Below are 11,022 nucleotides of genomic sequence, written 5' to 3'. Positions count from 1 at the left end.
GTAACCAGAAATCACACTTCGAAAATTTTGCGTACAATTCTTCTTTCTTGAGTATCTCTAGTACCAGTCTTAAGTGTTGCTCATGTTCTTCCTTGTTCTTCGAGTAAATCAATATATCATCGATAAAAACAATGACAAATTTGTCTAAATACGGTCTACAGATGCGTTTCATTAGATCCATGAATACTGCTGGAGCATTAGTCAATCCAAAAGGCATGACTAAAAATTCATAGTGACCGTAACGGGTTCTGAACGCGGTTTTAGGAACATCTTCTTCCTTCACTCTTAGCTGATGATATCCGGAGCGTAGATCAATCTTAGAATAAACACTTGATCCTTGCAATTGATCAAACAAATCATCAATCCTCGGTAATGGGTACCGATTCTTGATCGTTAATTTGTTTAATTCTCGGTAATCTATGCACATTCTCATAGATCCATCATTCTTCTTGACGAACAGAATAGGAGCACCCCAAGGTGAAAAACTGGGACGAATAAATCCACGGTCCGATAATTCTTGCAACTGGTCTTGTAATTCTTGCATTTCTGAAGGTGCAAGTCTATATGGGGATCGGGCTACAGGTGCGGCTCCTGGTATGAGATCAATCTGGAATTCTACACATCTGTGAGGAGGTAGCCCCGGTAATTCTTCTGGAAATACTCCGAGATATTCTCTTACAACCGGCATGTCATCAATGCTTCTTTCTTCAGTATCGATCTTCTTTACGTGTGCCAGAATAGCATAACAACCTTTTCTTATAAGTTTCTGAGCCTTCATACAGTTGATAAGGTTCAGCTTCGAGTTGCTCTTCTCTCCATAAATCATTAATGACGTTTCATCCTTACGAGGGATGCGGATTGCTTTTTCAGCGCAAACAACTTCCGCTCTTGTTTTGGACATCCAGTCCATGCCAATGATTACGTCAAAACTTCCTAATTCTACGGTATCACTGTAGCACTGTAGCAAAATACGGTTTTCTTGTAGCAAATAGTGTTTTACTGTAGCAAATAGTGTTTACTGTAGCAAATAGTGTTTTACTGTAGCAAAGTAATTTTTACTGTAGCAAATAGGGTTTTACTGTAGGAAAGTCAATTTTACTTGTACATATATATATATATATATATATATATATATATATATATATATATATATATATATATACATACATACATACATATAATTGTTCATGAATCGTCGAGAGTAATCAAAGGTAATTGTATATATGAAACAGTTCTAAAATTTTGAGACCCAATCTAACAGACTTTGTTTAGCGTGTTAAAATAATAAATCGTATAGAGAATTGGTTTAAATAAGTCAAAAATTTTCCGGGTCATCACAACATCCATCATCGTGGCCCAAAATTTTAAAACCATCACAATTTACATTGATCCTAGTATCACTAATAGCAACCTTAGTTCTATGCACATCCTGATCCAAACAAACATCCCCACTGTAACTAGGGGTGTTCGTTCGGTTGGTTTATGGTTTTCGTGGTTTATTCGGTTTGGTTTATTTGGTTTTCATGAATATTTTTGAGAACCAATAACCGAACCAAATGTGACAAAAGCAAACCAATCCAACCAAATAAGAAATCGGTTTACATGGATTGGTTTTGGTTAAACCAAATTAAAACTTATACATAAAAAATTGTTTAGTTTTTTTTTTTTAAATAAAAGAAACTTATTTTATTGATTAAACTATAAGTATACAATCGATACAATATTTCATTACAAGCATGCAGTATGTGACGCATCCTAAGAGTATACAATCCATATTTACAATCTAAACTATATGAATGAGTTGAGCAGCAAAAAAAATAAGAACGAAACCAGCGGCAGCTAAGTTTCCAGGCATAAAAATATCATATTCAATTGTTAAAAGTGAAATCAAACCAATAAAACATTAAACTCAAACAAGAACAAATAAAAGATAGCACATACTTAAAATTCAAAATAAAATAAAATAAATATTTAATATATATATATATACACACACATACCATAAATAAATGTATATTTCGTTTTTTCGGTTTGAAACCAGATGTTAATTTTACAAACCAAATCCAAACCAAAGACCGTAAATATCTTCGGGTGAAACCAAAAAACCAACACCAAAACCAAATAAGTCAACCCACTTTAACCAAATCATTTTGGTTTGGTTGGTTTCGTGGTCGAAACCGTTTAATGCAAACCCCTAACTGTAACTATTATCTAAAGCTACAAAACAAACATTCTCCATATCCTTTATATTAGCAAATTCTTCACTACTTTCACCAACAGAAACTGAACGTGAACGCTTACCGCCGTCATCAAAAAACGAATTGAGCTCACTAGAAGGCCCCGACCCAAGAGAAGAAACAGTGGGCTTCGACCCAGAAATAGAAATGGAATTCGGTTCAATAGTTTGAGTTGTGTGATGAGGATGTTGAAACAATCAAGCACTCTTTAATCTTTTGCAAATTGGCACATGATGCTTGGAGTCGTGCCTTCAAATGGTGAAAGTTGGCTAAGAATCTAAACTTCAGTGTGGAAGCATTACTCAATGACTTCGGGAGCAACTACTCTTCTATTATATGGAAACAAGTGTGGCACACAAGTTGTTATTTGGATCCGCAGCTTTTGGTAGTTGCGCACATATTGCACTCTGGTAGCGGGGTTAGTCATTCTGCTTTTCGAGTTTCAGGGGCTTCTTCTTCTAAGGTGGGTTTCCGCTATTTGGTTTTTGTTGTTTGTCGATCCCAGGTGACGATTACGACGTTCTCCCGTTTTTTGTCTAGTGGTTGTGGGCTTGTGGCTTTTTTCCGGTGGTTTGTGTTTTCCTTACGACGACTGCTGAGACCGTCGATAATGGTTTGGTCTTTCGTTGTCTAGTTTTCCTTCGCAATTGTTATTCCACTATTGTTAGTGAGTTTGATTGTTTACGCTAGCTTGTTTAGTTGTTGTACGTTGTGGTTATCGTTAAATTTAGCTAGATTCACTACATTGTGGTCTTAGTTGTACTTGTTAATATACCATTATATACTAAATATATTTTTTCAGAAGGAAAAAAAACAACTGTAAGACTGAAAACAACTAAAGTTGGATCGAAACACTGAAAATAGATGCACTTAAATATTTGACTGGCTTTAACCATAGTGGTGACAGAGGAAGTCAAATAGTGGTGACAGAGGCAGTTAAAAAAAATGTGAATTTTTGATTGTAACATGACAAGGAAGTCAAATAGTGATGAGTGCTAAACTTGAATGAATCAAAAGAGTTTGAGTAACGGGTAAATATGATTAGAAGTTAAGTATGAAATAAATAGATATAAATTAATGATAAATAAAAATTAATTGTGGATTCTGATTGACTGAAAAATGTTCGTTATTTTTAGTCATAGCGTTAGGGGTGACGCCCCGTTAGAGGCGTTAGAGAGCTACCAGCTTTAATGCCACACAAATCACGCCCTAAAAATAACTGTGTGTGACAGTGTGACGACGTTTTAAGTATCATCTGGCAACACACCAAGCTACCATCATAACATCTTACAAAAAAATTAAAATCTAGAAAACCTGCAACTTGTTTTGTATTAAGAGCAAAAACATATTCTTTGTTAATGATAACCAGATAACATGACAAGTGCAAAAGAACATACAATAGCAATAAACTTGAGCCAAAACTTGACAAAGTCCAACAATAACATTCAAAATATAGTGTTTAAAAAGATAAAACTGTGGTTGATAGTGGTGTGCAGCAACAGGATAATTCACTACCTAAAACAGAATTAATTTTCACCCTCCTCAATCTTAGCCTTGTCACTCACATAAATACCATCAAGAAACTTTCTGATATCTTTGTTCTTCACATGGCATTTCTGCACAAAAATGAACACAGCCACCCGTTACCAAACAAATATTAATAATACGGATGTTGAAACAGGATCATAAACAAAACATTAAAAAAAGTAACATAAACCTGGTTGATTAGAGCACAAGAGCGAGAAACAAGCTCAATGTCATTTCCATCCAAAACAAGCTCATCCTTAACCTTCTCAGATCTGACAACAGTGACACCATCAAGTAAATCAACCTTCCTCACCTGTTTATTATCAAAGAACCATCCATTTTTATATATCATCAGTAAATAACCCATTATAATCATTTACTCGTAACAAACAGCAATATATCAACCATAAGTTATTGGAAAAAGCAGATTTTCACTTATGAAACACAAGTTGCCATATATATCATACTGTATCATAAAAGAGAAAACCACAAGTATTTATAACATTCATAACAAAACAAATGACAATAACAAACAATTTTAAAAAAAAAGCTACCAAAATAAACGCAGAGAGTAAATGCTTAATAACACTACGACTTGTTAAAAATCAACAAAAATACGAACTTATAAACTAGAACATAACAAAACCAAAATATATATAAAAAAACTCTTGATAAAAACACGAATTCAATTGCTTTTTATATGTTTAGCAGTCTCCTAAGGAGCTTAAAAATCTTATATTTAACATTTCATAGGCTAGCTTTAATTCAGAAAACCAGTAAAATTAGTTTTAATATCGTTTAAAGATCCTAGAAAACATAACAGTTCACAGCTAAAAAACATAAAAAATGAAAATTTCTCATTCAAATAACTATAGAGCTAATCACACATGTTAAACTTTAAAAAATAATGTAAACATATCAGAATCATCAGCAGATCATATAAGTTTCAACTAGCCATAACATAAAACCATACAACAAATATACATACGATTTCATAAACTGCAAATATTTTAACAAACAAACAAACCGAATCATACAATATGTAAAAAACTAAAATGAAAATGAAAAAGTAAAAGATACCTTCTTTTCACCAAGAAAGTTACGGATCTCAATAGCCTTATTGTTGTTTGTGATGCTAGCATTAATTGGAAAATGAGCATACACAAACCTCATCTTATACCTGAACCCTTGAGTCACACCAACGATCAAATTGTTGACGTGGCTAAGAGCCGTACGGATAGCAGCAGTTGTTTTACGAGATCCGAACCACGCATCAACCTTCAATTTCCTCTTTCCTTCTTCATCAGTAATCAACAAGAAGTCGAGATTCAAATGCTTGAAATTGCGGGTTAGGGTTCCACGAGGCCCTGTGACTTCGATAATTTTGGCTTTGATTTTGATTTCAATCCCGTCAGGGATGTCCATTGTTTCCGATGATAAGATGGTCTTCATGGTGGTAGAGTTGGAACGACGGCGGCGGTACTGTGAAGGAATTAGGGTTTTTGGATTGGAGAAAGCAAGCCCTAGTGATATTGGTGTGTTTTTATATGTGCGTCGTGCGTTTAGGTGAAAAACGAAAATGGGCTTGGGCCGAAATTATTTAATTTGCGTCAGAATTGGGTGAATGGCCCATTACGTAGGTCCACACGTAACAATGGTGTAGGGGTATTCATCGGTTCGGTTTTAGATTTTTTTGGTGTATTCGGTTCGGTGTATTCGGTTCGATGTATTCGGTTTTGAAATTTTTTTTGTCAATACCGAACCGAAAACCGAATTCAAAATGAAAACCGAACCGAAACCGAAAACCGAATTCGAATTCGGTTCGGTTTCGGTTAAAACCGAAAATCATGAAACAATTCAAAATCGTGGTAATTTAATTGTGGCGTTACTGATTTCTTAACTATTTACAACTTAAAACAATTACGTACTATTAAATAATCAAGAGTTCGATGATTTATTAATATTTACAATTTAATTGTGATGTTTACTGGTTCCGTTATTAAGAAGATGGACATAATAATTTGAGTAACATAAATATAATGTAGGCCACATAATCGTCATATGAGTAAGAACCTATTTAGATGATTTGGATCTCGAAATATAATGACATTAAAACATAAATCAAAAAATTATATATATTAATATTTTTGAATTCGGTTTTCGGTTTAACCAAATTCAGAATTTTCAAAATCGAAAACCGAATTCAAATTCTGTTTCGGTTTTAATTGATCCGAAAACCGTTTTTCAAATTCGGTTTCGGTTTTTTCGGTTTGGTTCCGATTTGGTTTTGGGTTAAATGGTTTCAAATCAAATACTGACCACCCCTCCAATGGTGTTTAAATTTATGATTTTGCTAACGACTATGCCTAAGACTATTGTTAAGGCACTTTAAAATCTTATACTTCTTGATAACCGCCACTTTGAATTCAATATATGACTGCTATGTACAAATATTTAAAGTGCTTTAACGACATTTCTAAGGGATGTCGTTTGCAAAATTCTTTAATTTATTTAGAGTATAGACGTCACCCGGGAGCAATATGCGCGGATTCTTTTACCTTTAATTCGTTGGTTGACTAAGAGTATGTTTGGTAAAACTAGTTGTTAAAGCTAGTAGCTAATAGCTAATAGCTGATAAATTTTTTAAATGTATTTAGTTGTTCAGAAGAGTAATTGAACTAGAAAATTGTCAATAAGTTATAAACTTTTCCTCAAACGCTAATTCTAATACTAGCTTTTAATGTATAACTATTCCCCTTAGTTTAAAATCTGTAAACTCTTTTAAGTTTTAACTAAACGAAACTTTTTATCAAAAAAAAGTTCTGTCATAAATTCTAAAAGCTCTTCAAAGTTTAAAAAATACTCCTTACTTTCTTCTTCTTCTTTTTTTTGGCAAAAAACGAAAACTTTATAACAAAAACTTTATCTCGGGAAGAGAAAGAATAAACACGATACAACAAAAAAGAAAAAAAACACGGACAGGGCTCGAGGACAGAAAACTAACCTACCAACATAACCGGCAGAAAACTGTAGCTAACTAACCCCGAACCTCGCCACGAAACTAAAAACCACCCGACAAACAAATTGAAACGGAAATAACCGAAAATACAGACTACATAACGGCAAAGACCCCTGCTAACGAACAAAACCAGCCTCTCTAACTGACATCACCTTCCATACAAAGATACTCCTTACTAAACACATCATAAACTAAGAAATAAAAAGAGGCATTTATGTATATTTAAAAGCTCACGAAATAGATGGCAAACAAGAGCTACTCAACATTTTTTCTTAAGCGCCAGCGCATCCCTCTCTTTAAAGGGGCACCAAGCACTTTTCTTTAAGCGCTAGCTGCATCCCTTTCTTTAAAGGGGCGTAAGAACTTTCCTCGGGTTCGTAGAGTCGGGTTTCCTGTTACCCACAACAGAGGAGTCGTTTCCACCAGGTAGACGGCCACGGGTCATAACACACTCTTCACACAACAAACGATTGGTCGAATACAAGGATTTGAAATATAGACCGTTGTACATGAATCACAAAGTTTATCGCCTTTTCAATTGGAACCACTCGAGTTATGTTTAATTTTGCACCAAAGGAAAATTAGTATTCCGTATTATATCAATATTCAGTTCTGGTTTTGCTAACTTGATCATTGAAATGATGATAATCATTCAACATTATGGATCGTGCACTAGAAAACGTATAACACGTTTTATTAACTAGGAATATTATAACAAGGCACATAATAAGAATCTTTACATATAATAGAAAGAAAGACTAGCTTCGCCTGCCTAATCTTATCTAACAAAAGGAGATTTCAACTACACGTAATTAGACTTCTGGAACCCGTCCGGCTATGGATGATAACCATCACTGTTTCGTATTTATTTACATAAAGTGATTTTATAGATCAACAAAGTCTTCACAGACGGGTGTCTCGTTTAGATCTGGCAACACAAACCGTCTTTTTTGTATCTCGATATCTGATTGAGCTTTGCACGACATTTTCACGACATCGATCTGCAAAAAATAAGGTTTTTATTAACAAACTTAAGAAATGGTATGTGACATTGGACCCAAATTAGAGTGTAATAAAATTACATGTTATAACCCTAAACCCCTAAAATGATTTAACAAGACTAAAATGTACACACACAAAAAACTTTATTTTTCTTGATTTATTGTCTAAGAAAGTAGTTGAACCACCAACCTGAAAAACTTTAATTCAAATATTATTCTTTGCTTATAAATAAATCAAACACAGTTTTCCTTTATATGGATAACTTTTAAAAATGACTGAAATAAAGCCTAAACACTTTCTTCCTTTCGTGGTGAGATTGAGCATGTTTGTTGTTGTACTTTCTTCCTTTCGTGCCCTTTTTTTGTCGACTTATTAAAATATAGTAATATGTATTATTTACTTTAGGACTTTATAATTATACACCACGTTAATTTTACTTTTATCCAATTAATTTAGAATCCTTTCTCACTCACTCCAAGAGAAAGATTTTTTTTCCAGCAACGACTTCGCCGACGACCAGTGTTCGTCAAAAAATCTCGCAAAACGACAAAAAATTTACTCTCTTCAAACTTTTTGTCGGTTTAATTAAAAGTAAATTTGATCAAGATTACCTTTTTCCGTTTTTCCTAACTGATACGTAGCACTACGTATTAGTCCTTATCAGTTAGGAACAACAAAGTAATCTTGATTAAATTTACTTTAATGGACAATTAGTTTGAGACCGTATAAAAAAAATTTGAACTATTAAATTGAGACTTTAGAAAGATTATATAAAATATTTATTTATTATTTGTTCTTATTATTTGTTTATAAAATAAAATAAATAAAAGTTGAAAAGAAAAAGAAACAACAAATTGGGCCCAAATATGGATTTGGATACAAAAAGAAAGGCACTCGTTATTGTTGATTATTAACATTAGTACAAAGAGGGGCCCACTCAAAGAATCTATTCTTCATTAAGATAACACTAAAATCTAGAGCAAGTCAGAAGATGTATAGACCATAATACCCCTCACTACCACCAGTGGACAGTGGTACAGTGGTACGTTAATTACGAGTAAGATGCCCAAATTACCCATACCATCTAGCTTTTTACAGTCACAATGCAGGGGCAATTTCGTCTAGAAAAAACGTACCTTTGTGCTTGAGAAGTCTTTTATGCATTTCTAGATCTTGCTAAAAGTTAACTTACCCCGTTAAACAACATATTTACCCTCCTTTTTTAACATTTTTGTTATTTTCACCAAAAAATAATTTCTAAACAACCCGAATATTTTTGGGTAACTTTTTCCTTTCATAAATCATGAGTGAATATTTATATTTTATTACATGATTATATATCCCAAAATTATCCCTTGAATTACACTGCAATTCATTATAACTATAACAAATATAAATATAATGATAATGATAATGATAATCATAATCATCAATCAATAATCAAAATAAAATACTCCGCATAAGAAAGAAAATTTTGTCACTTCCTAATTTTTTGCCGTAAAAAGAAGGTAAAAAAATAATGGAAATAGAAAAAATAACGGAAGTCCACGTCAGCAAAATAGTACGGAGAAAATCTATTTATTTCCGACTTTCCGTCGCCGGAAATCTAACAATACCGGCCGTTAACGATTCTAACTAAAACATATACAAATTCACTAACCTTAACAGATCTGTCACCGGAGAATAAATCCGCCGGCCGACTAGACTCATCGCAACCGTCACTCGTAGACGAACCACCACCGCCGCTGGCGCCGCCACTCCACGACAACGGCGTGCTAGGACTCCGTTGTTGTTGACCTTTCGAACGAGACTTCCTATCGCCCCATCCTAAAGGATGAGAAATTGATGCCGTATGTGTTGTTTCGGGTGATTGTTTCAGACGTAATAAAAGATCAGCTACCAGTTCATCGGTGGTAAACGCTGCAGTTACCCAACGTTCGTTCATCATATTATTGTAGTGATTTTGATATTGTTGGAAGAGGTATAGATACAACCTATAGATATAACACGGATGTGGAGAAAAGAGATATATTGGAAAGAGTAGTGGGAATGAATATATGAGTACGAATTATGACATCAACATTTTTGTGTGTTTTGTATTTTGGGCCCAGATTAGCGTTACGTGAATACTTTCTCGGTATCATTACTTTTTACACTTTTTTATTTGGTTAGACTTAACTACTTTACGAATCCTCGCTTCGCGCCGGGTTCAATTTTCAATGTATTTTAGTGTGTTTAGTTTGTAAAATTATTTCGTGACTAACGATGATATCGTTGAAGCGCAACTCGAGTCGAAATAAAAGGTATAATCCGTGAAAAATTTAAATGTTATTTTAAATTAACAATATATGTGCATCTCTGCGTTTCGCTATGAAATTGTCGACTTTTAAAAATTTAACGCAAAATCAACGTGTGTGAAAAGTACCTCAAATATTTAACATTTTTTTAAAAAGAGTCCATTTTGCGTTTAGTTAGTGACATTGTGTTCCTAAAATTATATCGAGTTTAACGATGGTGTCGGAAAAATTTAACTCGTTGCGAGCGAAAAGATATGACCCGTTGAATATTTGGGTGGAGTTTAGTTAAGATTTTTTATGAAAATAATTATTTGACACTTTACCTCCCTGTTTGGGGGGCCGATTTTAATTTTTGAACAAAGTTCGAGGGTTTTTTGGAAAAAAAAAGTAAAAAAATGTGAAATGACGAAATATATTATATAATATTATTATAGTTATAATAACGGGGAGGCGAGTCGGGTCGGGTCGGGGTAAAGGGGTAGGGTTGGGGTGTTTTGTATTTTCTCGTGGGTGGGGTTTTTTTTAGTAAAATTGGGGAGGGGGCCGATTCGTACGTTAGATAAAGTTTGGGGTCTTTTGTGTGAGATTGAGATAGGCTAAATAGTACTATTCATTTGGAGTATCTTAATTAGATATATAGTATAATTAAGCCCTTGGTCTCTAAAATTTTATGTTTTTTTTCATATTTTTTGAAAAACAAGCAATATATTAACCATTGAAAAGAGTACAAAAGAAAGCCGAGGAGGCCAAAAGAACGAAACAAAACCAAAAGAAAAAACTGAAAGTGATACAAGCTATACAAAACTATTTTAACAAGATTGCCAACGAGGAAACCAACGAAGGTGCGCGACATGAATAGCTCGATGGGATATTAACCAATCCCAGCCCTTATATTTGTCGAAGGAGAGATGTAAAATCCCGGGTTAATCAACCGTTGATG

The 11,022-nt window shown here is 33.8% G+C and overlaps 2 protein-coding genes across 2 annotated transcripts; both read right to left on the bottom strand.

The window, feature by feature from the left end:
* Window positions 1-3,543: 3,543 nt before the first annotated feature.
* On the bottom strand, window positions 3,544-5,284 carry LOC139844447 (large ribosomal subunit protein uL6-like). Its single transcript, XM_071834671.1, has 3 exons — window positions 4,845-5,284; window positions 3,955-4,077; window positions 3,544-3,853 (listed from the first exon to the last, which is right to left on the bottom strand). Exons 1-3 carry the CDS (start codon window positions 5,214-5,216, stop codon window positions 3,764-3,766), a joined length of 585 nt encoding a protein of 194 aa, XP_071690772.1. The 5' UTR covers window positions 5,217-5,284; the 3' UTR covers window positions 3,544-3,763.
* Window positions 5,285-7,392: 2,108 nt separating this feature from the next.
* Window positions 7,393-9,829, bottom strand: LOC139844446 (uncharacterized). Its single transcript, XM_071834670.1, has 2 exons — window positions 9,446-9,829; window positions 7,393-7,784 (listed from the first exon to the last, which is right to left on the bottom strand). Exons 1-2 carry the CDS (start codon window positions 9,731-9,733, stop codon window positions 7,668-7,670), a joined length of 405 nt encoding a protein of 134 aa, XP_071690771.1. The 5' UTR covers window positions 9,734-9,829; the 3' UTR covers window positions 7,393-7,667.
* Window positions 9,830-11,022: the final 1,193 nt, after the last annotated feature.

Source organism: Rutidosis leptorrhynchoides, chromosome 4 (assembly GCF_046630445.1).
Source record: "Rutidosis leptorrhynchoides isolate AG116_Rl617_1_P2 chromosome 4, CSIRO_AGI_Rlap_v1, whole genome shotgun sequence".
Taxonomy (NCBI): domain Eukaryota; kingdom Viridiplantae; phylum Streptophyta; class Magnoliopsida; order Asterales; family Asteraceae; genus Rutidosis; species Rutidosis leptorrhynchoides.
This window is presented reverse-complemented; position numbering and strand designations above follow the sequence as displayed.